The following is a 26559-nucleotide window of genomic DNA, read 5'->3' as shown; positions in this document are numbered from 1 at the left end:
AGCAGGGGCTTCAGACACAGGTAAACACCAAAGCTGATGCAAGGTTTCTCTTAGGAGGTTCCTTAGATTTGCTCTTCCTCTGTTTCTTCCATATAAAATCAAGGATCATGCTGTTGCCTCTCCATGGGTTGTGGGTTGAGGGATTCTGGAAGGCGGGGCTGTGAGAAAGTGATTGTTAGCATCCTAACGAGTAATTATGTTGATTTAACATTCTTGAGGGATGAAACCCAGCATACGTCCTAAGAACAGTGCACTTCTGAACAGGCTAGTGCATCTTTTCATTTGACATTTTTGGTAATGCATCTTGAAGTGAAATCCACTCCTTCCAAAAGTTGTTTTCATTCATTGACAGGGGTTTTTGGATGCCTGTGAGAAGGGCCCTCTTTCTGGTCACAAGCTCTCTGGGCTCCGGTTTGTTCTGCAGGATGGAGCACACCACATGGTTGATTCCAACGAAATCTCTTTCATCAGAGCTGGAGAAGGTGCTCTGAAACAAGGTAAGCTGCCTCCCAGCACCCACAACCGTGCCATGTCTGTCCCCTCTGGTAGACCTGCAGGAAGCAATGCTATCCTTAGTCTTTCCACCCAGACACTACATACCATAACCAAGGGGTACGGTAGGTAATGGACAAATATTTATAGAATTGAGTTGACGTGAGGGTTGATTCCTGCATTCAAAGCCTACCTAATTCTTCTAAATCATCTGGGTTTTTTCCACGTTTGAATTCATCAATAATCAAGTTCAATTTTTAATAGAGAAGACAAGTGCTCACAATTCTTTTTTTTTTGTTTGTTTGTTTCTTTTTTTTTTTATTGTTGGTTGTTCAAAACCTTACACAGTTCTTAATACATCATATTTCACAGTTTGATTCAAGCGGGTTATGAACTCCCAACTTTACCCCGTATACGGATTGGTGTATCACATCAGTTACCCTTCCATTGATTGACATATTGCCTTTCTAGTGTCTGATGTATTCTGCTGTCAGTCCTATTCTCTACTATCCCCCCTCCCCTCCCCTCCCCTCCCCTTTTCTCTCTCTACCCCTTCTACTGTAAATCATTTCTTCCATTTGTATTATCTTGTCTTACCCCTCCATTACATAGTTCTTGATATATCATATTTCACATTTTGATTCAAGTGGGTTATGCACTCCCATTTTACCCCGTATACAGCTTGCAGAATCACCTCAGTTACACTTCCATTGATTTACATATTGCCATCCTAGTGTCTGTTGTATTCTGCTGCCTTTCCTATCCTCTACTATCCCCCCTCCCCTCCCCTTCCCTCCCCTCTTCTCTCTCTACCCCCCTACTGTAATTCATTCTTCCCCCTTGTATTATTTTTCCCTTTCCCCTCACTTCCTCTTGTATGTAATTTTGTATAACCCTAAGGGTCTCGTTCCATTTCCATGCAATTTCCCTTCTCTCTCCCTTTCCCTCCCACCTCTCAACCCTGTTTAATGATGGTCTTCTTCTCGTGCTCTTCTTCCCTAGTCTGTTCTTAATTACTCTCCTTATATCAAAGAAGACATTTGGCATTTGTTTTTTAGGGCTTGGCTAGCTTCGCTTAGCATAATCTGCTCTAATGCCATCCATTTCCCTCCAAATTCTATGATTTTGTCATTTCTTAATACAGAGTAATACTCCATTGTGTATAAATGCCACATTTTTTTTATCCATTCGTCTATTGAAGGGCATCTAGGTTGGTTCCACAGTCTTGCTATTGTGAATTGTGCTGCTATGAACATCGATGTAGCAGTGTCCCTGTAGCATGCTCTTTTTAGGTCTTTAGGGAATAGACCGAGAAGGGGGATAGCTGGGTCAAATGGTGGTTCCATTCCCAGCTTTCCAAGAAATCTCCATACTGCTTTCCAAATTGGCTGCACCAATTTGCAGTCCCACCAACAATGTACAAGTGTACCCTTTTCCCCACATCCTCGCCAGCACTTATTGTTGTTTGACTTCGTAATGGCTGCCAATCTTACTGGAGTGAGATGGTATCTTAGGGTGGTTTTGATTTGCATTTCTCTGACTGCTAGAGATGGTGAGCATTTTTTCATGTACTTGTTGATTGATTGTATGTCCTCCTCTGGGAAGTGTCCTTGGCCCATTTTTTGATGGGATTATTTGTTATCTTATTGTCTAATTTTCTGAGTTCTTTATATACTCTGGATATTAGGGCTCTATCTGAAGTGTGAGGAGTAAAGATTTGTTCCCATGATGTAGGCTCCCTATTTACCTCTCTTATTGTTTCTTTTGCTGAGAAAAAACTTTTTAGTTTGAGTAAGTCCCATTTGTTGATTCTAGATATTAACTCTTGTGCTATGGGTGTCCTATTGAGGAATTTGGAGCCCGACCCCACAGCATGTAGGTCGTAGCCAACTTTCTCTTCTATCAGATGCCGTGTCTCTGATTTGATATCAAGCTCCTTGATCCATTTTGAGTTAACTTTTGTGCATGGCGAGAGAAAGGGATTCAGTTTCATTTTGTTGCATATGGATTTCCAGCTTTCCCAGCACCATTTGTTGAAGATGCTATCCTTCCTCCATTGCATGCTTTTAGCCCCTTTATCAAATATAAGAAAGTTGTAGTTTTGTGGGTTGGTTTCTGTGTCCTCTATTCTGTACCATTGGTCCACCCGCCTGTTTTGGTACCAGTACCATTGCTGTTTTTGTTACTGTTGCTCTGTAGTATAGTTTGAAATCTGGAATCGCTATACCACCTGACTCACACTTCCTGCTTAGTATTGTTTTTGCTATTCTGGGTCTTTTATTCTTCCATATAAATTTCATGATTGCTTTCTCTATTTCTACAAAAAATGCCGTTGGGATTTTGATTGGCATTGCATTAAACCTATAGAGAACTTTTGGTAATATCGCCATTTTGATGATGTTAGTTCTGCCTATCCATGAACAGGGTATATTTTTCCATCTTCTAAGGTCTTCTTCAATTTCTCTCTTTAGGGTTCTGTAGTTTTCATTGTATAAGTCTTTTACCTCTTTTGTTAGGTTGATTCCCAAGTATTTTATTCTTTTTGAGGATATTGTGAACGGGGTGGTTGTCCTCGTGTCCATTTCAGAGGATTTGTCGCTGATATACAGGAATGCCTTTGATTTATGCGTGTTGATTTTATAACCTGCCACTTTGCTGAATTCATTTATTAGCTCTAACAGTTTCTTTGTAGACCCTATTGGGTCTGCTAGGTATAGAATCATGTCATCTGCAAATAGTGATAATTTAAGTTCTTCTTTTCCTATTTTTATGCCTTTAATTTCTTTCGTCTGTCTAATTGCTCTGGCCAGTGTTTCGAGAACTATGTTGAACAGAAGTGGTGAGAGAGGGCATCCCTGTCTTGTTCCAGATTTTAGAGGGAATGCCTTCAATTTTTCTCCATTCAGGATGATGCTAGCCTGAGGCTTAGCATAAATTGCTTTTACAATGTTGAGGTATGTTCCTGTTATCCCTAGTTTTTCGAGAGTTTTGAACATAAACGGATGCTGTACTTTGTCGAATGCTTTTTCTGCATCTATCGAGATGATCATATGGTTCTTATTTTTAAGTCTATTGATGTGGTGAATAACATTTATTGATTTCCGTATATTGAACCAGCCTTGCATAGCAGGGATGAATCCTACTTGATCATGGTGCACAATTTTTTTGATATGTTTTTGTATCCGATTTGCCAGAATTTTATTGAGGATTTTTGCATCTAGGTTCATTAGAGATATTGGTCTGTAGTTTTCTTTCTTTGAAGTGTCTTTGTCTGGTTTCGGAATCAGGGTGATGTTGGCCTCGTAGAATGAATTTGGAAGTTCTCCCTCTTTTTCTATTTCCTGAAATAGCTTGAAAAGTATTGGTATTAGTTCCTCTTTAAAGGTTTTGTAAAACTCTGCTGTATACCCATCCGGTCCTGGGCTTTTCTTAGATGGTAATCTTTTGATGGTTTCTTCTATTTCCTCAATTGATATTGGTCTGTTTAGGTTGTCTATATCCTCCTGACTCAATCTGGGCAGATTATATGACTTAAGAAATTTATCGATGCCTTCACTATCTTCTATTTTATTGGAGTATAAGGATTCAAAATAATTTCTGATTATCTTCTGTATTTCTGAAGTGTCTGTCGTGATCTTGCCTTTTTCATCCCTTATGCTAGTAATTTGAGTTCTCTCTCTTCTTCTTTTCGCTAGCATGGCTAAGGGTCTGTCAATTTTATTTATCTTTTCAAAGAACCAACTTTTAGTTTTGTCAATTTTTTCAATTGTTTCTTTTGTTTCGATTTCATTAATTTCAGCTCTGATTTTAATTATTTCTTGCCTTCTACTTCTTTTGCTGTTGTTTTGCTCTTCTTTTTCTAGGATTTTGAGATGAAGTATGAGATCATTTATTTGTTGGTTTTTTCTTTTTTTAAGGAATGAACTCCAAGCAATGAATTTTCCTCTTAGAACTGCTTTCAATGTGTCCCATAGATTCCGATATGTTGTGTCTGTGTTTTCATTAAACTCTAAGAATTTTTTAATTTCCTCCTTGATGTCTTCTAAAACCCATTGATCATTCAGTAACCTATTGTTCATTCTCTAAGTGATGCATGATTTTTCCTTGCTTCTTTTATCGTTGATTTTTAGTTTCATTCCATTATGATCAGATAAGATGCATGGTATTATCTCCGCTCCTTTATATTGTCTAAGAGTTGCCCTGTGACATAATATATGATCTATTTTTGAGAAGGATCCATGTGCTGCTGAGAAAAAAGTGTAGCTGCTTGATGTTGGGTGGTATATTCTATATATGTCAATTAAGTCTAGGTTGTTAATTGTGTTATTGAGTTCTATAGTTTCCTTATTCAACTTTTGTTTAGAAGATCTGTCCAGTGGTGAGAGAAGTGTGTTGAAGTCTCCCATGATTATTGTATGGTGGTCTATTAGACTCTTGAACTTGAGAAGAGTTTGCTTGATGAACACAGCAGCACCGTTGTTGGGGCATATATATTTATGATTGTTATGTCTTGTTGGTGTATGGTTCCCTTGAGCAGTATGTAGTGTCCTTCTTTATTCCTTTTGATTAACTTTGGTTTGAAATCTATTTCATTTGATATGAGTATGGACACTCCTGCTTGTTTCCGCAGTCCATATGAGTGATATGATTTTTCCCAGCCTTTCACCTTCAGTCTATGTATATCCTTTCCTATCAAATGCGTCTCCTGTAGGCAGCATATTGTTGGGTCTTGTTTTGTGATCCATTCAACTAGCCTGTGTCTCTTAATTGGTGAGTTTAAGCCATTAACATTTAGGGTTATTATTGAGATATGGTTTGTTCTTCCAGCCATATTTGTTTATTAATGCTGCTAAACCTGATTTGTTTTCCTCTTTGATTATTTTCCCCCCTTTACTGCCCTACCTCCCACTGTTGGTTTTCATTGTTGTTTTCCATTTCCTCATCCTGTAGTGTTTTGCCAAGGATTTTTTGAAGAGATGGTTTTCTAGCTGCAAATTCTTTTAACTTTTGTTTATCATGGAATGTTTTAATTTCATCTTCCATCCTGAAGCTTAATTTCGCCGGATACACGATTCTTGGTTGGAACCCGTTTTCTTTTAGCGTTTGAAATATGTTATTCCAGGATCTTCTAGCTTTTAGAGTCTGTGTTGAGAGATCAGCTGTTATCCTGATTGGTTTACCCCTAAATGTAATCTGCTTCCTTTCTCTTGTAGCTTTTAAAATTCTCTCCTTATTCTGTATGTTGGACATCTTCATTATAATGTGTCTAGGTGTGGATCTCTTATGATTTTGCACATTCGGCGTCTTGTAGGCTTCTAGGATTTGGGGTTCTGTCTCATTCTTCAAGTCTGGGAAGTTTTCTCGTATTATTTCACTGAATAAATTGTCTATTCCTTTGGTTTGGAGCTCTGTGCCTTCCTGTATCCCAATGACTCTTAAGTTTGGTCTTTTGATATTATCCCATATTTCTTGGATGTTCTGCTCATGGTTTCTTAGCAGACTTGCTGAGCTGTCTATGTTCTTTTCAAGTTGAAATACTCTGTCTTCATTGTCTGATGTTCTATCTTCTAAGTGATCCACTCTGCTGGTAGTATTCTCAATTGAGTTTTTAAGTTGGTTTATTGCTTCCTGCATTTCTAGGATTTCTATTTGTTTGTTTTTTATTTCCTTTATCTCCCTGTGAAATTGATCTTTTACTTCCTGGATTTGTTTATGTAGTTCCTTGTCAATGTGATCTTTCATTGTCTGATTTTGCTGTCTCATGTCTTCCTTGAGACTCCAGATCATCTGAAGCATGTGTATCCTGACCTCTCTGTCTGACATTCCATCTGTTGCAGCTATTACCTCTTCTAGAGTTGAGTTGACCTGCATTGCCTGTGGTCCTTTCTTTCCTTGTCTTTTCATACTGCTGGCGTTTCTTTCTGCTTGGTGAAACTGTTGTGTTTTTGAAATTTTCCCTCTATTTATTTATATTGCTCTTGTATAGTTGAAAAGTCTCCCTTGCAGGACAGGTGGTGGCTGTGATCCTCCACCAATTGGTGCGATCTGTCTACCACGCTGGTGGGCCCTAGGTCTGCTCTGCTGGCCGGTCGAAGGTACGCCTACCCAGCAGGCGCGAGGGGCACCTCTGTCTCTCTGTAGGTTGCTGGGCCTAACCTCCCGATGGGTCCCCGGTACGCCTACCTTGCAGGCACTGGGGGTGGGGCCGACTCCGGCCCGCAACAAGCCGCTGGGCCTGATCTGCCGGTGGTCACAGTCCCGCCTACCTTGTAGGCACTGGGGGAGGGGACGGTCCTCCCCCTCAGCAGGCCGCTAGGCCTGATCTGCTGGTGGTCACAGTCCCGCCTACCTTGCAGGCACTGGGGGAGGGGACGGGCCTGCCCCACAGAAGGCCGCTGGTGGGTCGCAGGACCGCGTTCCCTGCAGGCGCGTGTGTCAGCTCTGTCTCTCCGCAGATTGCTGGGCCTGACCTGCCCGTGGGTCGCCGGTTCTCCTACCTTGCAGGCACTCAAGTGCTCACAATTCTAAGAAATGTTTTTAAAATATTTTAATTGTAGTCAGACTGTTTTTGTTGATTTATTTAATTGTCAAGAAGTTCATAAGTTTGTAAGTAGTTTTTTTTTTATATCACATTGCAATCAAAGCTTTTAGGCATTTTAAGGATAGTAGAAGATTTTGAAAGAACTCGGTAAACCTTATTCACAATGCAAACTTCTTGTTAAACTGCTAAAATTATCCACCTTTTCCAGAGAATAATACATGTATAAAACTGATGAACTAGAATCTTCAGCAAGAAGAAAGCAAATGATAACATAGCAGTTTGTTATCAAGGTTATTCAACAAAGGAACTTTAAAAAAAAAGTTTCTGTTCTTCTTAGATATACTTGACAATAGAGTATATTTTGACATACATACAGGAGGTATAGTTTTTCATTCTTATAGTTGTACATGATGTGAGTTTCACTGGTCATGTATTCATATATGAACATAGGAAAGTTATGTCCAGTTTGTTCCACTGTCTTTACTAATTCCATACCTTCTCCCTTCCCTTCCCTTCCTTCCCTTCATTCTCCTTTGTCTAATCCAGTGAACTCCTGTTCTTCCCTCTCCCCTCTTTACTGTGTGTTAGCATCCACATATCAGAGAGAACATTTGGCCTTGGGTTTTCTTGGGATTGTTATTTCACTTAGCATGATATTCTCCAGTTCCATCCAGTTACTAGCAAATGCCATAATTCCATTCTTCTTTATGGCTGAGTAATATTCCATTGTATATACATACCAATTTTTTTTATCCATTCATCTGTTGAAGGGCATCTAGCCAGAAAATTCATTCTCTGTTCTGTTTCTTCCATTGCGATTATTTGGTAATTCATTAGTAATGTCCAGATGTGTCTTCACACAGGAAAATTGTGATTCACAAAATGTCAAATATTTTCATCAAAGATGATTGAAATGGACAATAAAGAGTTTGTCACAGTCCCATTCCCTAAACAGTCTGTAAGTCAGGATCTGATTGGTTCTGTATGAATTTTGGATTGTATGGTGCCTTTGGTTCAGTTTGCATCTGTGATCAGGTGTGGGGCTGAGGCTGGAGAAGGTTGCTCATTCCTTATTGTTCTTCACTTATATAGGAGCCTTTAGAAATTTATGTTCCAGTGTCCCATTGTAAAATTGAAAAAGGGCTCTCCATTTCCTTCATATAATCTCTCTATTAAAAATGCCTCCACAGTCTGTATTATAGAAATTTGGTACAATCTCAAGATTGTGTCAGATGGAAACAGGAAAAATCACAAAAAATTGGATTTATTAAGTATAACTCCTATTAAAATGCCTCTAAGTCTTGACCACTTTAATAAGCCTTCAACTGACAAGTTAATTAAAACTTTTATATGTTTTAGAAATACAGTGAAAACAAACTCGGCACCACGTGTTCTGTGGAGGCTCTTACTGGGTGCTGGTGGCTTTCCTGGTAGGAGTGGCTACAGAAAGCCAGATGGTAGATAAGAATGCCATTCTTGTTACCGGCTTCTGTGTTTAAATATAATAAGTACATGTTTATGTCATGATATGCATGTATATCTATGGAAAACCTTGACATTAAACATGATTGCCATCTAGTAGAGGTGCAGAGGAAAACACTGAATTACAGATGCTTCGAGAGGCTTTATTTCCTCCCAGGTTGTGCAGGTGAGCAGGGGCCAGCATGAAAAACAAATGGCTTTGGTGTTTCTTCATCTGACCCTGTTTCTCCATGATTAAAAGATAAATGTGTTTGAAACATCACATTTTACCCCATAATTATTACTTGTCAACTAAATAAAATTAAATAAATAAAATAAATAAAAAATAAACATTGTTAAATGTTTATTTATGTTAATGTTAAATAAAATTTAAACATTGGCATAGAATAAAAATTAAAATAGACTCACATTCCTAAAAGAGATAAAAATGTAAAATATCAGTTATGAAGAAATTCTTCCCAAATTTTGTAACAGAAACCAACTTTTTAACACATACCTCTGCTGAATGCCATATCAGAGTTTCCATGTGAAAACATTGGTAAGTGAGCTTAATATAAGAATAGCGTTTGCTTATAAGTTATTGTTATGTGATGGCAAAGCGTAATACATTTTATGTATTAAGATTAGAAGAAAAACAGTTGGAATTTTCACGTATTCTGGTCTGACTCAGATTTTAAACTTCGTCCTGAGATTAAGCAATGATGTAACTGAAATCTGAAGTGTGAAATGGGATGTTCAGTTTGGCCATATTTCTCTCTGTTGATGTGACCATTGCCATCATTTTGTAGCCAGTTTTTTTTCTGAAGCCCTGAACCTGTAGCTACTTTGCAATAGAAATAAAGGCCCAGCCAAGTCACATTGCCAGCTCATTTGATACCACGGTGTCCTGCTCTTGTCCATTGCTCACCAGCTGTGAGTTTGAATCTTATCTACTGTGTGGCATTGGGCACATCATCTGAGCTTCGCCAGCCTGCTGGGTGGTGAAAATTCCCAAATATTAAATGGGATGAACTTAAAAAGATCAATGTACATATTTGGGCATAGTGAATGCCAGGTCCTTTCCCTGTCATACTGCTTTTGACCTAGTATTGTGCCTTGCCACCCATTCCCCAGCTAGTTGTCTCCAGAGTGGCCATAATAACATTGATAGCTTGCTTAGCTTACTGTGCTGTGGATTATGTGAAGTACATGAATTAGGAAGGTGAATGGCCACATATCACAGTGATCTCATAGCTGAGAAGACTGCGACTCAGAGCAGTTAGTTGAAGACCTAGGCTTACACCTGGTTAGTGGTGGAGCTTAAAGTTAAACCCGGGCCACATTGCCTGCTCACACAGCTGCATTAGCACTGGTCTGGCATTATGGATGTCATCACAAGTGGGTTGAAGTGGAGACATGACCATCTCTACCCACCACTTTGGTTTAAAAGGTCCTATGAATACATTAGTATTTTGACCCCGTAATGTAAGAAGCTGTAGACCACATGAACCTGCTTTTAGGACTTCGCTGCCATGTGGCTTTTGAAAACTGATAGGGTGATATTAGCTCTGGAATCTTTTGATACAGGGCTAAAGGAAGGCAGAAGGGCAAGGTTCAGTTGGAAATGAATCAGGAGATGGATTTGGGACACAACAGGAAGTTAAATGGAAGGAACAGGGTGAAAGAATATGAACAGAACTGGATAGGCCACCCTAAATAGTTGGGTGATGGGCACTGAACATGGCCCTTTCCTTCAAAATGTAACCCTTGACAGTCTATTCTTTCTACATTACTGACCTGTTGAAATGGAGGGCAGTGTGTAATTCAGTCTGGACAGCTGCTCACTGCTCTTGTTCTGAGCGCCTTTTCTGTATTAATTATGTGTCTTCAGAGCCAGGGAGATGCTACTGTTTTGCTAACCAAAGAAAATATAAAAATGAAGCTGTGCCTGCAGCCTGGGGTTCTCCGTCTGATTCAGGTATCTGTGGGGTTTGTCAGAGCCAAGCCAGTGTAACTTGTCAGTTGGTAATATTTTTGTGAGTTCAGGCATTCCTCTTTTCACAAGAAAATTCACTAATTGAGACTATTAGTCAAAGGTAGTTTTGAGCTAGAATATGATTTGAGTTAATATTTCTAAGAAATATGAAATCTGTCAGCCCCCTGTATCCATGGGTTCTGTATCTGTGGAGTCAACAAACCACAGATTGAAAAAAACTTTCAGAAAAAAATTCTAGAAAGCTAAAAAAGGACAACTTGAGTTTGCTTTGTGTTTAGTTTTAGTACTGTGCCAGATCCAGGTGGGCGAGTCCCAGGTGGGCTGTGTGCAACCACTGTTTGACAGCCCTCAGCCTCCCTGCTCCAGCATCATTTGTCCCAGGTTTTGTTCCTGTACTGTGCAGCCAGGCCTGGGATGCTCGAGCTGCTCTGAACAAAGGTACATGCTTTCCCTGTCTGCTCCCTACACGGTACCATGGATTAGCGGTGTGTGCTGGGTGTTGTAAGTCATGTAGAGGTGATTGAGCAGTAGTGAGAGGATGTGCTCCGGTGGCGTGCAGATACCAGCCATCTGTGGATTCTCGAATCGTTGGGGTCAGGGTGTCAGTACCCCCCCCAACACCAAGGAGAGCTGTGTGTTGCATTCTGTTCTTGTGGTTACTGCACTTAAACCAGGGGTGTCTTTGTCCTTTTTTTTTTTTTTTTTTTTTTTTTGCGGTGCTTGGATTGTTTGGAATCCAGGGCCTTGGTCATGCTAGGCAAGTGCTGTACCAGAGCCACATCCTGTCCCTAAGACAAATGGGGGAAGGAGCACTAATGAGAAACCAGCCTCTACCTCAGAGCAAAGCCTGTTCAAAGAAGGGGGCATGACCTTTGTCCTTAGAAAAACTGACAGAGCACTCCTAGGCACATTCCCACCCTGCTAAGTTGTTTATCTACAAATAACAGGAGAGATCTGCTGCACCAGGTGTCCCTGACTCAGTCAGGCTAGATGAGGACCCATAGCAACCCCCTAGCAACCACCAATTAGCATGAAACAGGGAAAATACCTGGGATGCTAGATGACCTTCCCAGTAGTTTATGGTGGTTGATAACATGTTGGGAAACTGTGTAGTTCAGCACGTACTCCCCTCGTTGCTTAAACCAATCAGTTCAAATGAATCCCCCTCTTGTACTGACCAATCACCCTTACGCAACTTGTTCCGGCCAGTGAATGTACTAATCATATTTTAGAGTTGTTTTATGATTTTCCCGCGGTGTGTGATGATTTGCTAAGAGATGGTATGATGTATGTGAAGTCCCTGTCTTCCCCAAAGAGTGTATAAAACTGCTGCAAACCCTGGGCTCGGGGCCTTTCAGCATCACCAGTTGCTGTGTGCGCATGGAGGACCGAGCTAGCTCGCAATAAACGCCTCTTTGCTGCTTACATCAATCTTGGTCTCTGGTGGTCCTGTGTTAATGAATTTACAAGAATGATTTGCTAGTTAAATCAATTCTTGTGAAGAAGTTTTTAAAACTTTAATTTTAAAACAAAACACTTTCTTTGTCAACTTTTCTATCTTGCTTAAAGCCTTATTTGGATGTCATGTAGCCAATCAGGCTACAACATTATTCTGCACTAGCACAACTTCCAAAGTAAGTATAAATATTTGAAGTTTTATTGTACTTTTTCCATATTATATTTAAACATCAGTCAGCATTTGTAACTGTAAGAAGTATTCTGATTATCTATCATATGGGATAAAAAACAAATACACATTTTTACTACTGGAATGGTTCTTAACATCTAGCCTAGGATCTTTATTTTGTCTGTGAAGAAGCTTAAGACCCAAGCAGACTATTTTTACAGAAGGCATATAGACTTGTTTGAGGTAGAGCAGAAGCTGTAAACGTGGACTTCTGATTCTCAATCAGGTGGTGGAATCATTTAGCCTAGAAAAAGAAAGAGGTGAGGCTTGACTTGATTGTTATCCTAAGCATATGGGGGGGCACGGTCTGCACCCTCTCCCACCCTGCGATAACTGCTCTTTTCTTTTTTTTTTTTTTAATGTTGTTTTGTTTGTTTGTTTTTTAGTTGTAGTTGGACATAATACCTTCATTTCACTTATTTATTTTTATGTGATGCTGAGGATTGAACCCAGGGTCTCCAGAGTGCGAGGCGAGTGCTGTACCGCTGAGCCACAACCCCAGCCCCAACTGCTCTTTACTTACAGTAAAAAATAATGTCTGCCAGGAACAAACAAGAAGGCTTGGGTTTTCTTTGGTTAGAGACTTACCAATTCATGTCTTTATCCCTGAAGATCTCCAGAGAAATGAGCAACTGGATAATTTACCTGGTATAAAGCATTTGATAAATGAGTTTTAAGAATAAAAATACTGTAATGGAAACTCTAATACTAGAATTAAACGTTGTCTTATTGGAATTTCCACACAGAAAAATGACTTATTGCTACCAGAAAAATGAGTCCAGACCAGATACTTGAAGCACATCATTTGTGTGTGTGTCCCTCCTCTTTCGTAAAGCTGGAAAGGGAAGAGTGTCCAGTTTGTTTAATTGCTATACACTTGATTTTGTTTGTTTGTTTAACAGCCTTGGCAAATGCAACATTGTGTATTCTTGAACCTGTTATGTCTGTGGAAGTTATAGCCCCAAATGAATTTCAGGGACCAGTAATTGCAGGAATTAACCGGCGGCATGGAATAATCACAGGGCAAGATGGAATTGAGGACTATTTTACAGTGTATGCGGATGTAAGTACTATTGATTATTGATAGTCTTGCCTTTTTTACCCACAGAAAGAAGTCATTTAGCTTTGGTTTTTTGAGATTATAGAGCAAATTTATACATTTCTGTATTGAAATCTTGCCTATATATATCTGAGAGTTTCTGTAATCTGTTGCTAGAGAAATTCTTAAGTGCAGAAGCAAAAATAAGATGCATTCACCTTGGCCTGTTGTGCATATGCCTGGTTTTTAGGTGTAGATTTTTTCCCTCCTTTTAGCTTTATTTGAATAGCTGCTTTATGATGTGCTCTCTAGCTTATTGGGGTAACATTAATTCCCTTGCCTCTCTGTCTTGATTTAAGTCTGGAGAGGAATACTTGTCATATTTCCAAAGCCCCTGCATTATACTGCCACCAGCACACGACATACTAGGAGCCAACCCAGGGCTGAGTGTGGCTCAGTGCTGGGGCTTGCCCAGCACAGATGAGGCCTCATCCACTCCCCAGCACCACAGAAGGAACACAGCCAGCATCCAGCGGAAATTTATATTAACATTTCCACAGAAGGATCACTTCTGAGTGATTGAGCTGGGGACAGGGTGGAGTGAAATGAGGAAGGAAAGGCCATCAGTGGTGTCTGTTCTGTGAAACTGGAAATTGGCTTCCAGCTGTGACCAGCAAGTGAAACAATTTTCAAATAGGGTTTCCACCTGGAATAAGGCAAAAAGGTTTTCTTTGGGCTTTTAAGTCTTTTAAACCAAAAGAAGTGAGTTGAAATCCAAATTTAAGGCATTAAGTAGCCAATATGTCTCTGTATTTTTCTCAGGTATTTTTTAGCAAGCAATGCTAATAACATCTATCGTTTGTTTTTAGGTCCCTCTGAATGATATGTTTGGTTATTCCACTGAACTTAGGTCTTGCACAGAGGTAAGCAAGTGTTTATCTTTACCACAGTGCTCTTCAAAAGATCATCCTACACAGTCATGAGATCTATGAGATTGTGGCTTTACATGATTCCATAGTTGTAAAAAAAAAAAAAAAAAAAAACTCTCTCTGTTCTGTCTCTCTCTGCCTTTTAAATTCCTAGGGAAAAGGAGAATACACCATGGAATATTGCAGATACCAGCCGTGTTTGCCTTCCACACAGGAAGACCTCATTAATAAGCACTTGGAAGCAACAGGTCAACTTCCTGTAAAAAAAGGAAAAGCCAAGAACTGACTTTCCTTGTTGTGAGTTTAGTAACTTTAAGTGAATATGCAAGACTTGGATATGATGAATTCCAGCGGAGTGAAATCAGGTTGCTGAAACAAGTTTTAGAAGCACTTCCTATTTTAAATTCAGGAGCTTCTAAGATAATTCTATATATTCTAAGATAATTCTATGTATGTCTCAACTCTGTTGGTTGGTTTTGTAGTTCATTGAAAAATCAAATCAAATATTCCTGAAATATACTTAATATTTATTTAAGGGAGAAAGGGATTAATTTCAATTATGCTCCTAAACTTAGAATAGGTGTATAAACCTCCTTTCCATATTTTCTTTTTCATGAGAATGTTCAACATATGGAAAAGTTGGAATTGGAACAGCCATGTACCTTCCTTCCATCTAGATTCAGCAATGGGCAATGGACACTTTTGTTAACAATTTGTTTATCAAACAATAATTTTATTGTCTGTGTCTCCTACATTGAATTTTTAAGTTATTTTGCTGAAGACTTGCAAGTGAATTTTGTACATTATAATGTTTGATAATGTCATTAATGGGCAGGCCATCCTATTTAAGAGGGCATGTCATATGTCCCTGCTAGGGAACAGCTGATTCATATATGGCTGATTGCTTCAGTTTATGGATTCTGCACATTTGTAACTGCCTCTGTTTTAGGAGTACATATGTTACTTGCAGTCCTCTCTGAAGTAAAATAGACCTTCACATGTGCTGTTCTGGATTGTGTTCGCCTAAATGTTTCTGTAGCCCTAAATAATAAAGTATGATTTACAGAATTGTTGCCCTGTCAGTTCATTCACCTAGTAAACGCTAGTTGAATTTTGAGTCTACTAGAATTTGTCACATATTCATTGAGATTGTGAGAGAACAAACATTTCAGCTTTGGTTTCCACAATAAGTTAGGTTTTCCCAGGCAGTTCACCATACTATCCCAAATTTTTTAATCCAAAAATTATCTTATACTATACACATCTCTTAGTCTTTTTCCTTACTGGATTATAGAAATGAAATAACTGATTTTAAGTGCTTTTGGTTTTTTTGATTTATAGATTGGACTGTATAATTTAAGATTTCTAGGTTGAAAAAAAAGGATTAAATATTGAGCACATGTTTTCAAGACATTTGCTGAGTAGTTTGTTAAGTGAATTACCTAATTTAATTCTCTCAACCCCGTGAGAGAGTTTTTTTTGCAATAGAGAAAGTGAAGGTAAATTTTTGCAAGCCCACACAGCTCATTAAGTGTTAAAATGTATACTTTGGTTGCTGTTGAGGAAGCATATTCCCCACAAACATGTGTTTTTCCAGTGGCATCAGGCCTGGAAAACATGGTTGCTGAGGCATTTGGTCAGCACCTTGAACCCTTCTTGATGATTTTGAATACTGTTCTGCATGAGCCAATACACAAGTTATAGCAGGGTACATCTGGCCATTAAGAATATCAGAAAGATGGGTAAATTTGGATACATCCTTAATTTGTTAAATATTCTGGTTATAAAGTTGCAATGTCAAAAAGGACTCTAGGTATCTAATGCATCACCAACATATCATAGGCAGTGACACCATCCCAGCTTAGGGGAATGTCTTGAACAGCACTCTGTGGAGACAGCTCCAGGACCAGAACCCACAGTCCCTGCTAACTCATTAGCTTAGTGGTAGTTAGTAAACACTACATGCCAATCAAAGTGAGAAGAATGGGAAAGATTAATGAGAGTATTCATAAATGAGAGCTTCTGTATTACTCTTGTGAAGGTAACTGCTGCCTGACTTAAGGAAAGATAGCACTGCTGTGTCAGCTGGTAGGCACAGACGAGAAGGTACTGCACGGGTGCCCAGGCCTGACTGATTTTACACTGGGGAGCTTAAAGCTAAATACTCTGAAACTTTTCTAGATGATTCCAAAATGCATTCAGTGCTGAAGATAACTGCAGGATGGTCTACACTTACACCCAAGACAGGAAATGAAAGATGTTTGCAATTCAGATGTGACATATTATTAATATTCTTTAGTGTGATATAAGAATTTAGACTATTGGTTCACCATTTGATAACTTTAAGACTTTTTTTTTTTCCTGTTACTCATTTCCGCACTACTCATTCTTAGACTGTGTAGTTTGCAAAATCACTAAAATTGAATCAGTTCGGAAGTTTGGGATTTTTCATGGTTTAGAAATTGAAGTGAGTCTCAAATTTGGCAGCCCCAGAAAGGAGTAAGCTGAGACATTCTGGGATGTAGTCCATTTGCATTGCTGGCACTACAGATTGTTGAATTGAAGCTTGAATTGCAGCTTGCCTATTTCAGATAAATAGCACTATAATGCATCATTGAAATCAGTTAATTGTGTTCACAGGAAACTTAGGTGAGCATTCACTTATTTATCCATTCAAATAAGTGCCAGAGAGCATGAGATGATTTTTGTACTCCAAAAGCTAGAAAGATCACAGAACAGGTCAGAATTTTCTAATCTGGGAAGAATGGGCATGATAAACTAAGATGTAGATGTCCAAGTGCAAAATACAAAGCCTCCCTTGACTTTCAGAAGAACTTGTTAGCAAGTTGTCACTTGTAACGACTGATGCTTCAGGTGGGAAAACTGAAACCTAGTGGGATAAAGTGGAGTACAGGGAAAGTCCTGGCTCCATTTTGCATGTCTTTAAGTTTTTGAAAATTATGAAGAATTCAGACAAGTGAATGTGGTGTTGGATGGTATTATCATTGGCATCAGGGCTTCACACTCATAAGGAAAGACAGCTTAGGGCACTTAGGTTTTCATTTTATGCCAAACCAAATGCAGTAATTTTTCTCTGTAGTTACTAGTAAAATCAGTTAGAAAAATCAAGTCAGCAGTTTTAGAGTTTGTGCCAGAAAGAATAGTCTAATGATGATAGTGAGAAAATTTTTAGTTGGTTTAGCTTTCATAAGTTTTGTAAATGAGGTAATTGTGTTTGTTGTTTGCCTGTGTGATTCCCCTTCATAATTGTTACACCAAAGCAGAGTCTGTTCGAGGGTTACCTTAGAATCCTTCCCTGGGTGAATTATGGTCACATTTGCAAGACTGATCTCACTAATGGAAATTCCCCTTTGCCAGTGAAGACCTGGAGAAAGCCGACACACCACCAATTTCCCCCTTTCTAGTCCCTAATGCGATACTAAAAGAAATTGAAGATCACAGGACCAGGAGTATGCTATAATGATGTTGTATTTTTACCGTGGGTTGACCCAAGTGCACTTAATCACTGAGCCATATCCCCAGCTCTTTTTTTTTTTTTTTTTTTTTTAATTAGCGACAGGGCCTTGCTGCTGAGGGCCATTACCAAGTAGGAATGACGCATCGAAATTTCCTTGCCAAGCGTACCCCATGCTGCTTAGAGGACATTCGATGGGACATTGCATGCATGCTTTAATAAGGTGACCTTGCTCAAGGACCAAGGCGGATCCGGGTTTAGAGCTGATCAGGTTTGAGGAAGTAACCGGCTCCTTGAGTTTAAGGCGTTGCCAGTTTAAGATAATGGGTTTCAGGGAAGTTGGAAGTTGAAGATTATTGCTGGGATTAGGGTGTTCCTGCTGCTTGTTCCCGTTGAGTTCTCGTGAGATTAAAATGGGATTTGGAGAGAGCCTCGTGGAGTAGGTGAATTGTGCGGGAGACGGCAGAACACGTTTGCCCCTGGACCTGTGTGGAGGCGGTGTGAGAGCTGGAATAAAGAATTGCTGTTTGAACCTACAAAGCTGTGTGGTGCCTCCTGAATCTTGTGCCAAGCCGAGACCTTGGCACCTTGCCCCACTAAGTTGCTGAGGCTGGCTTTGAACTCACAATCCTTCTGCCTTGGCAGCTGGGGTTACAGGCATGCGACACCACACCTGGCAAAATAATGCTCTTGAGAGCTACTTTTGAAGATGATTTAGGGAAAGAACTTTGGTTATAGAAGTTTCTCTCTTGATTTTTGGTGTGATTAAACATTGTAGACTGTTTTTATATTTTCAAAGAAGTACTTCTTTTTTTTATCTCATAGGTCGGGAGGGCCTGAGTTGCCTTTAAGTGACCGCGTACAGTGCTTCAGAGTACTTAGAACGCTTTAAAACAGTTGGATCTGGGGAAGGTAAATGCAAAGTTGGGGTTTTAAATAGAAAAACACATAAATTAGATCCGCTTATCTTTATGAGAGTCCTTATCTTTTTTTGTCTTTTCTATCAGTTTTTCCAGTTATCCAATAGTGCAGACCAATAGACCACTCTGAGCGGATTCGACTTGGGGTTTTTCAACTTCATAGTGGTGTGAAAGTGATATGCCTTGGAGAGAAGCCATACATAGAATTCTGGTCTTCCCCCAAGCTGGCAGTGGGCATGTGCTCACCCCCTTGAAATGTTGGGTGGTACAGGAGCCAGCACTACAGGGTATAATGTTGCTAAGCCAGGGTGTTTGACAGGTTAGGTGTATTAAACACATTTTAAACCTGTGGTGTTTTCAATTTACAATGGAATTTTCAATGTAAAAACCCCATTGTGAGTCAAGTTGTGTATGTATTTTGTTATAATTTAAGGTTGATGCTTCCTAATCAATTATTGAGTGAGGAACCTGGCCTAAGGTTCTAGACACTGATAGAAGTGTTCCATTACATTATAATAATTCATAGAGGCAATGATGGTAATATTTCCTGGGTCAGTTCTTCCTGCCTCGGGCAGGTACTCCACTGAATTTGATTATGGTACATGTTGTTTGCTTTTATAAATTACTTAGGCCAACTCTGGATCCAGATTGTCCTTGTAAATGAAGATTGTTAATGTTTGGTATACTTTGAGTTAATGTGTATTTGCAGGCAGCCACTTGATCTAGTGAGATATGGTATTATTTAAAATTTGAATCAAGCAATATCAAGGTTTTTATTTAATTTCAGCTTAGCATAAATGTTGCCTATGCATACAAATCTCTGCAAACACATTTAACACATTTTATTATTTAGAACTATAAACATTTATTTAAAAGTAGATGCCAAGTTAAAAAGGAATACTTGCTTGAAGTAACAAAACAGTGGAATTCCTTAAACAGTTATTATTTTCCCTACAGTTTTCTTTGACTGAAAATATACTTGTTGACATACAGGATAGAAGCAATTGTGCGACATAAAATAGTTACAGTATATTAAGAAGAGTAAGAAATGCAAATTCAGAGTTGAAACCATTTTTTTTTTTTTTTAATAATTATCAGCCTCTGCAGCAGGTACTGATACTGATTGCCTGGATTTCACATTCCAGGGCTGAAACTCCAAGGAGCCTGCTAGTGGGTGCCCAGCATGAGCAAAGCTCAGCATGCCCCTGCGGCCCAGAGCTAGACCACACAGGCCAGCTGAGCAGCAGCTGATACATTTGAGTTTTTGCTGATACTCACAAGCTCCAGAACTAAAGTAATTGTTTAGGCTAGGAAAGTCATTTTGTCTAGAATTTGGTATAATCAGCTTTTTGTTTTTTAGAAATTACTAAACTCTGTTGCTGCCACAGCAGATCCTTCCTCAGTTCCAGAAGAAGCTTCGACTGGGGTTTGTATCTCTTCACACCGGTACTTCACTTTAAGTGGCTTGCCGGGGTACCAGATCAGGTGAATATGGCAGGGAATGATTTCCTAGGACACAGAGTTATAAAATATTAAACCGCACAGAACTTAAGGTAGAAATACTTCTCTGTACAAGCTTGTGTTTTACCTGTGTTGGGAATTCATGCAGCAGGACAGTGTAATCGAAGTCGATTGCGTGATCACTGGTTTTCTGGAGGAAAAAACAGAGTGAGTATAACAGAATGGGGAGCTTGGACACACATGTTCGGTTTGGAGGGGTACCTTGACTCTCTGCAGCCTTAAGATTTGAGCCCTATTTCCTTCATTGTATTCTGTATCAACGTGCATCAAGGTGTGGGTTCTCCCTTTGGTTTTATCACTAAGTAGCACAAAATGCTGGTCGGATGTCTTTATCACTTTTCTTTCTGATACTGTAATTTGGGATGAGGGCCGAGGTCTGTGGGGTAGGCTGGCTCTTGGCAGCATAGCTCCTGTGTGCACTGTAAGTTGCTGGGTCAGCCCTGCCACCTCAGGCAGCAGCACAGGGAAAGACAGCCAGCTTTTCTGGAGTGTCTGCCAGGGACCCTGTTCTGTGCCCCGTCCTGTGCTGAGCACTGCACACACATTCTTGTGTGGTTCTCTATCCCTCCCAGATGACTCTCCCCAAACCACCTTTGTCACGTACCGGAACCATTTGTAAACCAGAGTATTGGGGCCTCTCAGTGGACTTATCCTCACCTCTTTTATTTATGTGATTTCTATGCATTTTACTAGTAAGCAAGCCAATTTTCTGTTTTCTTTTTGATATTTCCTTTTTTTGATGTCAAGTGTACTTATTTCTTTACTAGTAACAATGGAAGACAGGAAGAATTTCTTAAAACCTTCAATTTGGAATATAGTTTTAGTATCCTACCAGGTTTTTATTGAGACTATGAAAAAGCAAAAACAAAAAAAAAGTCAATTTTGCACTGGTGGAGTTTTCCAAGTCAGGAGTGTGAGTAGGTATGGAGGGTGCTGCGGGACAGAACCTGCCTGAGTGAATCACAGGTAGTCTGCTTTTCATGTAGTGCTGCTTTGTGTTGCGTGGTGGCTCCTCCCCTGCCTGGCATCGTGCCCACTAGTGTTCACAGCAGGTGTCTGACACGGAGCAACAAGTCTGGGAACTCATCAGAGAAAGTTCCATGTCTTTCAGGAGAGAACAAGCTACAGGAAGTTCCAGAAAGAGTCGGCCCTTCATATCCAGGTGTTCTGTATCCAGGCATGCAGCCAACTAAGGGTCAAAATGGTTTTTGAAGTTGTGTCTGCACCGAACACGTGGGCTTTTTTTGGTCATTATTCTCTAAACATTACAGTATAACACTATTCACATGTCACTGTATTACCTACCAAAAGAAATCTAGATGTGACTAAAGTATACAAGGCTATGTATGTAGGTTATATGCAAATGCCAAGCCATTTTATATAAATAACTTAACATCATGGTATTTGGTATGTGGTGAGGGCCTGGAAACCGTTCCCCACAGACACCAGCAGATGACTGTCAGGCTGGTGGTATTTCTTTGGGGGTATATTTAGCCTTGTTTGACCTTCATTTGGAGACTGTCTTGACCTTGGAAGGAAGTGGCTCTCTCCTGGGATGTTTCACACCAGCTGCTGTCCATGTAATATATTGGGCTTTTGTGCTGTCTGCACAAGGTCTGTTCACTGTGTTTTTTTATAATTTAAAAATTGGTTTTGCTTAGAAACTTAGAGTGTTTGTTCAGGACAGTATCTGTTTTGCTTTTGAAAGTAGCATTTCTGAAGGAAATCGTGGCAGTCTCCAGATCCTAGGCAAAAAAGAGACAGGTCTTAGAGCAAATGCTAGCCCTGCGCTCTGTCTGACTCACCATCCTGCTGTTGACTCAGTGGCACTCAGTCTATGATGAAGTCTAAAAGGTGATGATGCTTGGAAGCCCTGTGCGTTTGATTGAGAATTCCTTGACGCAGTTGTTGGGACACCCTTTACACTGTAAGAGGAAGCACCCTTGACCCAATCTACAGAGCAGAGCCCCTGGAGAACTACAGGGAGGACATTGCACTTCCCAGTATAGCAGAGCACAGAGCACCCCAGGATGGGACCACCCCTGTTCGGTCAAGCTCTGCCAAGAAGTCATTATTTTTAATATTATTCAGAACAATCTCTTTGGCTTCTGTCCAAATCCTTGTAGTCCAAATTGATGGTGATTTAGTGTGGTATTTTTTAATCACTCAGCACTCTGATCTTCCTGGAAGCAGCCTGGATGTGGTGTTTGTCCCCTCCACCTCCCATCTGATAGGGAGGAGGCTGAAGTTCAGATCAGCCATCATAAGTAGCTTTCTCAGCAGACCAGGTTAGTGGATGGGATGTTGCTGTAACATGCCTGTGGCTTCTGGAGAGTCACACTGGTGGCAGCCACATGCTGCTGGTTATATGGTTGGATGCTTACACAATCTGGCGCCAGTGGAGCAGCTTAGGAGGCATGAGGTCAAGGCTGAGTGCGTGGGAAGTCCCTCTGTCTCCCAGCCAGTGCGTCTCCCTTGTCCTTGACACAGTCCTTGTGGTATAGGGACAACATGGATTCTTCAGTTCTAAAGATATAATTTTTAGTGAGGTGGATCTCATTTTATAGCTGTCTTTTGAATTCTTCCTTTCTTTTCTCACTGAGGCCTTGTTCATCTGGGTTGTGCATTTATAACTTGTCATGCCCTTGCACAGTTGTATTGAAAGGTGAGTTTAACTCCCAGTATAAAGATGATGACCCCATGGGGAGAGTTCTTGTGCTGTTTTGAGTACCTCTAGTCACTTCTGGCCTCTACATTTTGATTTTACCTGCCCTGTTTCTGTCCCCCAGAACCTTTCTTAGAGCTTTTAAAAACATTGCTCGTTCTGCTTCTTACTTATGTTGCTGCTTTTGCTGAAAGATATGGAAATTCTTGGTGGCCACTGAACAGCAGAATTTGAAAATCTGTGGATGTGTGTGGACAGTACTTCTCATTAAGAGAAGTCCTAAAAGAACTCTAAGATGAAATGCCCATCTAACTGGACACCAACTTCACACTGTCCCGTGAGGTTAGGTTGATGTTAAGGGCTTCAATCACTTTGTTAGTCCTCATTGTAGAACCTGAGAGATGAAGTGATTTGCCTTGGGTGACCAGGTCAGTTGTCTACTCAAATATTTATCTAAAATTCAAACCTCATAGGGTTTAAAAAAAAAATCTAAAATTCCTAGTAATAATTCTCCCTCATTTTTTTTCTTTTTAATAGTGTAGTTTTCATGTATGTCGCCACTGTCGCACTTGCAATGAGTCAGACTTACATCTAACTAACACTGTATCCTGAGTAGTCACATAAAATCAACTAGATGGTGATTTCTATTAAAAATCACTCTGTAAGGAGAAGAAAAAGTAAGTAAAGAAGGGCCGTTAAAAGTGGCCTTTTAGCTGGTTGTGGTGGCACACACCTGTAATCCCAGCATCTGGGGAGGCTGAGGCAAGAGAATTGTGAGTTCAAAACCAGCCTCAGCAACAACGGAGAGGCACTAAGCAACTCAGTGAGAACCTGTTTCTAATAAAATACAAAACAGGGCTGGGGATGTGGCTCAGTGGTTGAAAATAAAAGTGGCCTTCAGAAGGCATACCAAACTTCCAGATGCTGAAATGCTGACTCATGCTGGCCAAATCTTAGTACTCAGAGAACTCATTGACTTATCCAGGGATAAATCCATGAAAAAGTGAATTTTAATTTTGGTATATGATGTGAGTTAAAAGTCAAAGTTCATTTTTTAGCAATTATTGAGAACTATTTTAACTTTTTTTATAATGCTGGGGATAGAGTCCAGGGTCTTTTGCATAAGCTATGTAGGCACTCTACCTCTGAACTATATCCCCAGGCCCCTAAAAAAAAAAAAAAAAAAAAGAAGAATTTTAAGAATTGGTACTTCCGATTAGCTCCACCTGCCTCTCAGGGAAGTTGATTTTGTTTTCTGTGGATACATGCCTTCTGCCGTATCACACTTGCCTGACGAAGATCCCAGCATCGTTAAATTCAGTGCTGGGCTCCCTTTGCACCCATGCCCACCCAGAAGAAACTGGTCCTCTGAATCCAAGCCTTGCAGCACCTGAGGGGCTCATAGTGCCCCAACACTCTCAGTACCTCCTCTGGGCTTGCTCTCAGCTGACAACTGCCCCTCAGTGAGGAGACAGAACCAGCTGGCACTGAAGGGCCGCTGGCTCCCACATGGCGGCTACCTCCTGCCAGCACCCCACTGCCATCCTCTGATCTCTAGGCAACCTCTACTCCTGTCTGAGATCGGAGGTTACAAGGCTCCAGGATTCAGTCCTTCAGCAGCTGATTTGTCTCCCCTACTGCCCATGATCTCATCCAGCCCTGTGGCTTCATATACCCCTATATGGTTGTGACTCCAGCCCATTCCTTCCCTATCAGACCTGTAGGTCTAGGTGACTGCCCAGGCTCTCTACCTGTCTACAGGATTTAGCATACCACAATTCGAGATCATTTCCCCCAAATCTTCAGAAAATGTAAACCCTATCCTTCCAGAATTAGGCCCAAGTTCTAAGATCATCCTGAAGCTGATCGTTTTCTGACTCTCGAGTCCAGCCCAGGAGCAGATCCCAGCAGTCTTCCACACCATCTCCACTGCACGCTGGCCTCGCCTCCATCACTGCAGTAGGCACTGGTCTTTGCTTCTCTCTGGCCTCCCTACAGCCCCTCAATGTAGTGGCCAGAATGATCCTTTATGAATGGGGTTGTGTCACTCTTCTGCTAATAGGAAAAAGAGCAAAGTTCCAGACTCTTCTAATGACCTCCAAGGCCTTGCAAGAACAGCTGCCCTCCCCATGCTCTTGTCCCCTGCACAGTCCCCTTCTCACTCCATCCCTACCAGCCTCACCGCTGCCTCTCCATCCTAGCAGCCATACCTCTGCCTGAAACCCCTGGGCTCCCTTGGTCCTCTGCTCAGCTCAGCCTCACTTCAGGCTGAAGTAAGTCTCCTATTAAGACCCAGAATCTCTGCCTGCCTTCTTTATGTAGCACTTGCACATGTGAAGCATATTTATGAGTTCACTGTCTTCTCTCCTGAATTCTTCTCAGTGAGGGCAACAGCATTGTTCCTATTCACTGTCACATCTTCAGTCCCTTAAATAATACCTGGCCTGCTACAGGCATTCATGTACTATTGAGTGAATGAGATGCAGATGATTCACACGACTTCGGTCTAAGGACACTGCATTGTTGGGTCTCGGGTGCCAGGGAGCCTCAGAGTCCTTACCCACTGCTTCACCCTGCTGAGCTGTAATGGGTAGTAGTATGAAAATTGGGTCGTCCTTTCCCACATCACGTAAGAGCTGCCAAGAATAGCCAAGTCCCAGATGGGTCTCACTGAGGGATCGATATATCCGTAATCATCTAAGAGGGGGGAAAAAGCATATTAAGGCATTTTTTAGACAAAATTCAAAATTTCAGTCATGATTAAGGTTCAGATTTGGTCATATCAGGTCATCTCTCACAGCAAGACTTTGGGGCAGACCTACGATTGCTGGCATCTGTGTTGACTTGGAGACTTGGGCCTCACCTAGCCACGGACATCCACTGGGAAACAACTTGGTGGCTGTAATGATGCTGAAAGTTGACCTAAAGCTGTTAGGGGAGTAGCATTATTCATTAGATCAAAAAAGGCTGGTGATCTCCTTATGATCTGGTGGCTGGGTCTTTCCAAACTCATTGCTTCCTCGTCTGCTGAATGGCTCTCTCTTACCATTGGCTTTAAATCTAATCAGTGATTGGCAGCATCTCTGCCATTTCTTTTGAACACTTAAAGAAATCAGATGGGTTTTTCCTGTGGCATTGTTGTTTTGCACCCAAAAATCTATAATTTGGAAGACATTTTTTAAACCTACTTAATATGAGACTGTTATGATTATTGATTTGGTTTGCACATGAGGTGTACCCCAAAAGCTCACTTGTGAGACAATGCCAGAGGTTCATAGGAGAAGTGATTGGGTTGTGAGAGTCTTAACCCAATCAGAGATCTGATCCCCTGATGGGATTAACTGAGTGGTGGCTGAAGTGGTGGGTATTCCTGGCCGAGGTGGGAACTGAGGTGTGGCTTTGGGGTATATATATTTGTATCTGGCAGGTGGAATCTGTTTTCCTAATCACTGTGATGTGAGCTGCTTTCCTGTGCCACCCTCTCCCACCATGACATTCAGCCTCACCTCGAACCCTGAGGAGTGGAGCCGGCCTTCTATGAACTAAGACCTCTGAAACTGTGAGCCCCCAAATAAACTCTTCTTCCTCTACAATTGTGCTGGATAGGTCTTTAAGTCAGAGCAGCAAAAAAGCTGACTAAAACAATTTTTACCTTTCATAACTTTTAGAAACTCAAATCTCAGTAACTTAGATAACTTTCATGAATCATCATTGTATGTGGAGACAGTCTATTAAGACAGTCATAGCACAATATGTGAGGGATGCCTATAAGCTGATTTGGAAACTCATTCTTCTTGGCTGAATAATTTTTTGTATAAATTCCATTTATTGAC

General features: G+C 40.6%; 2 protein-coding genes across 4 annotated transcripts in view; one reads left to right on the top strand and one right to left on the bottom strand.

Annotated features, from left to right (window-relative positions):
- Positions 1-15213, top strand: part of Gfm1 (G elongation factor mitochondrial 1) — a 53265-nt gene extending 38052 nt beyond the window's left edge. For both annotated transcript variants that reach the window (XM_078043496.1, XM_005325707.5), the window contains 4 exons: positions 353-497; positions 13080-13240; positions 14086-14139; positions 14300-15213. In XM_078043496.1, the coding sequence (XP_077899622.1) occupies positions 353-497; positions 13080-13240; positions 14086-14139; positions 14300-14431 (492 nt within the window). In that variant the 3' untranslated portion in view covers positions 14432-15213. The remainder of the gene's footprint in view (positions 1-352; positions 498-13079; positions 13241-14085; positions 14140-14299) is intronic.
- A 4075-nt stretch (positions 15214-19288) lies between these two features.
- The window catches only part of Rarres1 (retinoic acid receptor responder 1), a 32761-nt gene continuing 25490 nt past the window's right edge, over positions 19289-26559 (bottom strand). For both annotated transcript variants that reach the window (XM_005325708.5, XM_078043494.1), the window contains exons 4-6: positions 25287-25423; positions 20129-20191; positions 19289-20049 (exon numbers count right to left, since the gene is read on the bottom strand). In XM_005325708.5, the coding sequence (XP_005325765.2) occupies positions 19897-20049; positions 20129-20191; positions 25287-25423 (353 nt within the window). In that variant the 3' untranslated portion in view covers positions 19289-19896. The remainder of the gene's footprint in view (positions 20050-20128; positions 20192-25286; positions 25424-26559) is intronic.

This window comes from Ictidomys tridecemlineatus, chromosome 3 (assembly GCF_052094955.1).
Source record: "Ictidomys tridecemlineatus isolate mIctTri1 chromosome 3, mIctTri1.hap1, whole genome shotgun sequence".
Taxonomy (NCBI): Eukaryota; Metazoa; Chordata; class Mammalia; order Rodentia; family Sciuridae; genus Ictidomys; species Ictidomys tridecemlineatus.
Note: the sequence above shows the minus strand (reverse complement) of the source record. Positions and strands in the feature narration are given on the sequence as shown.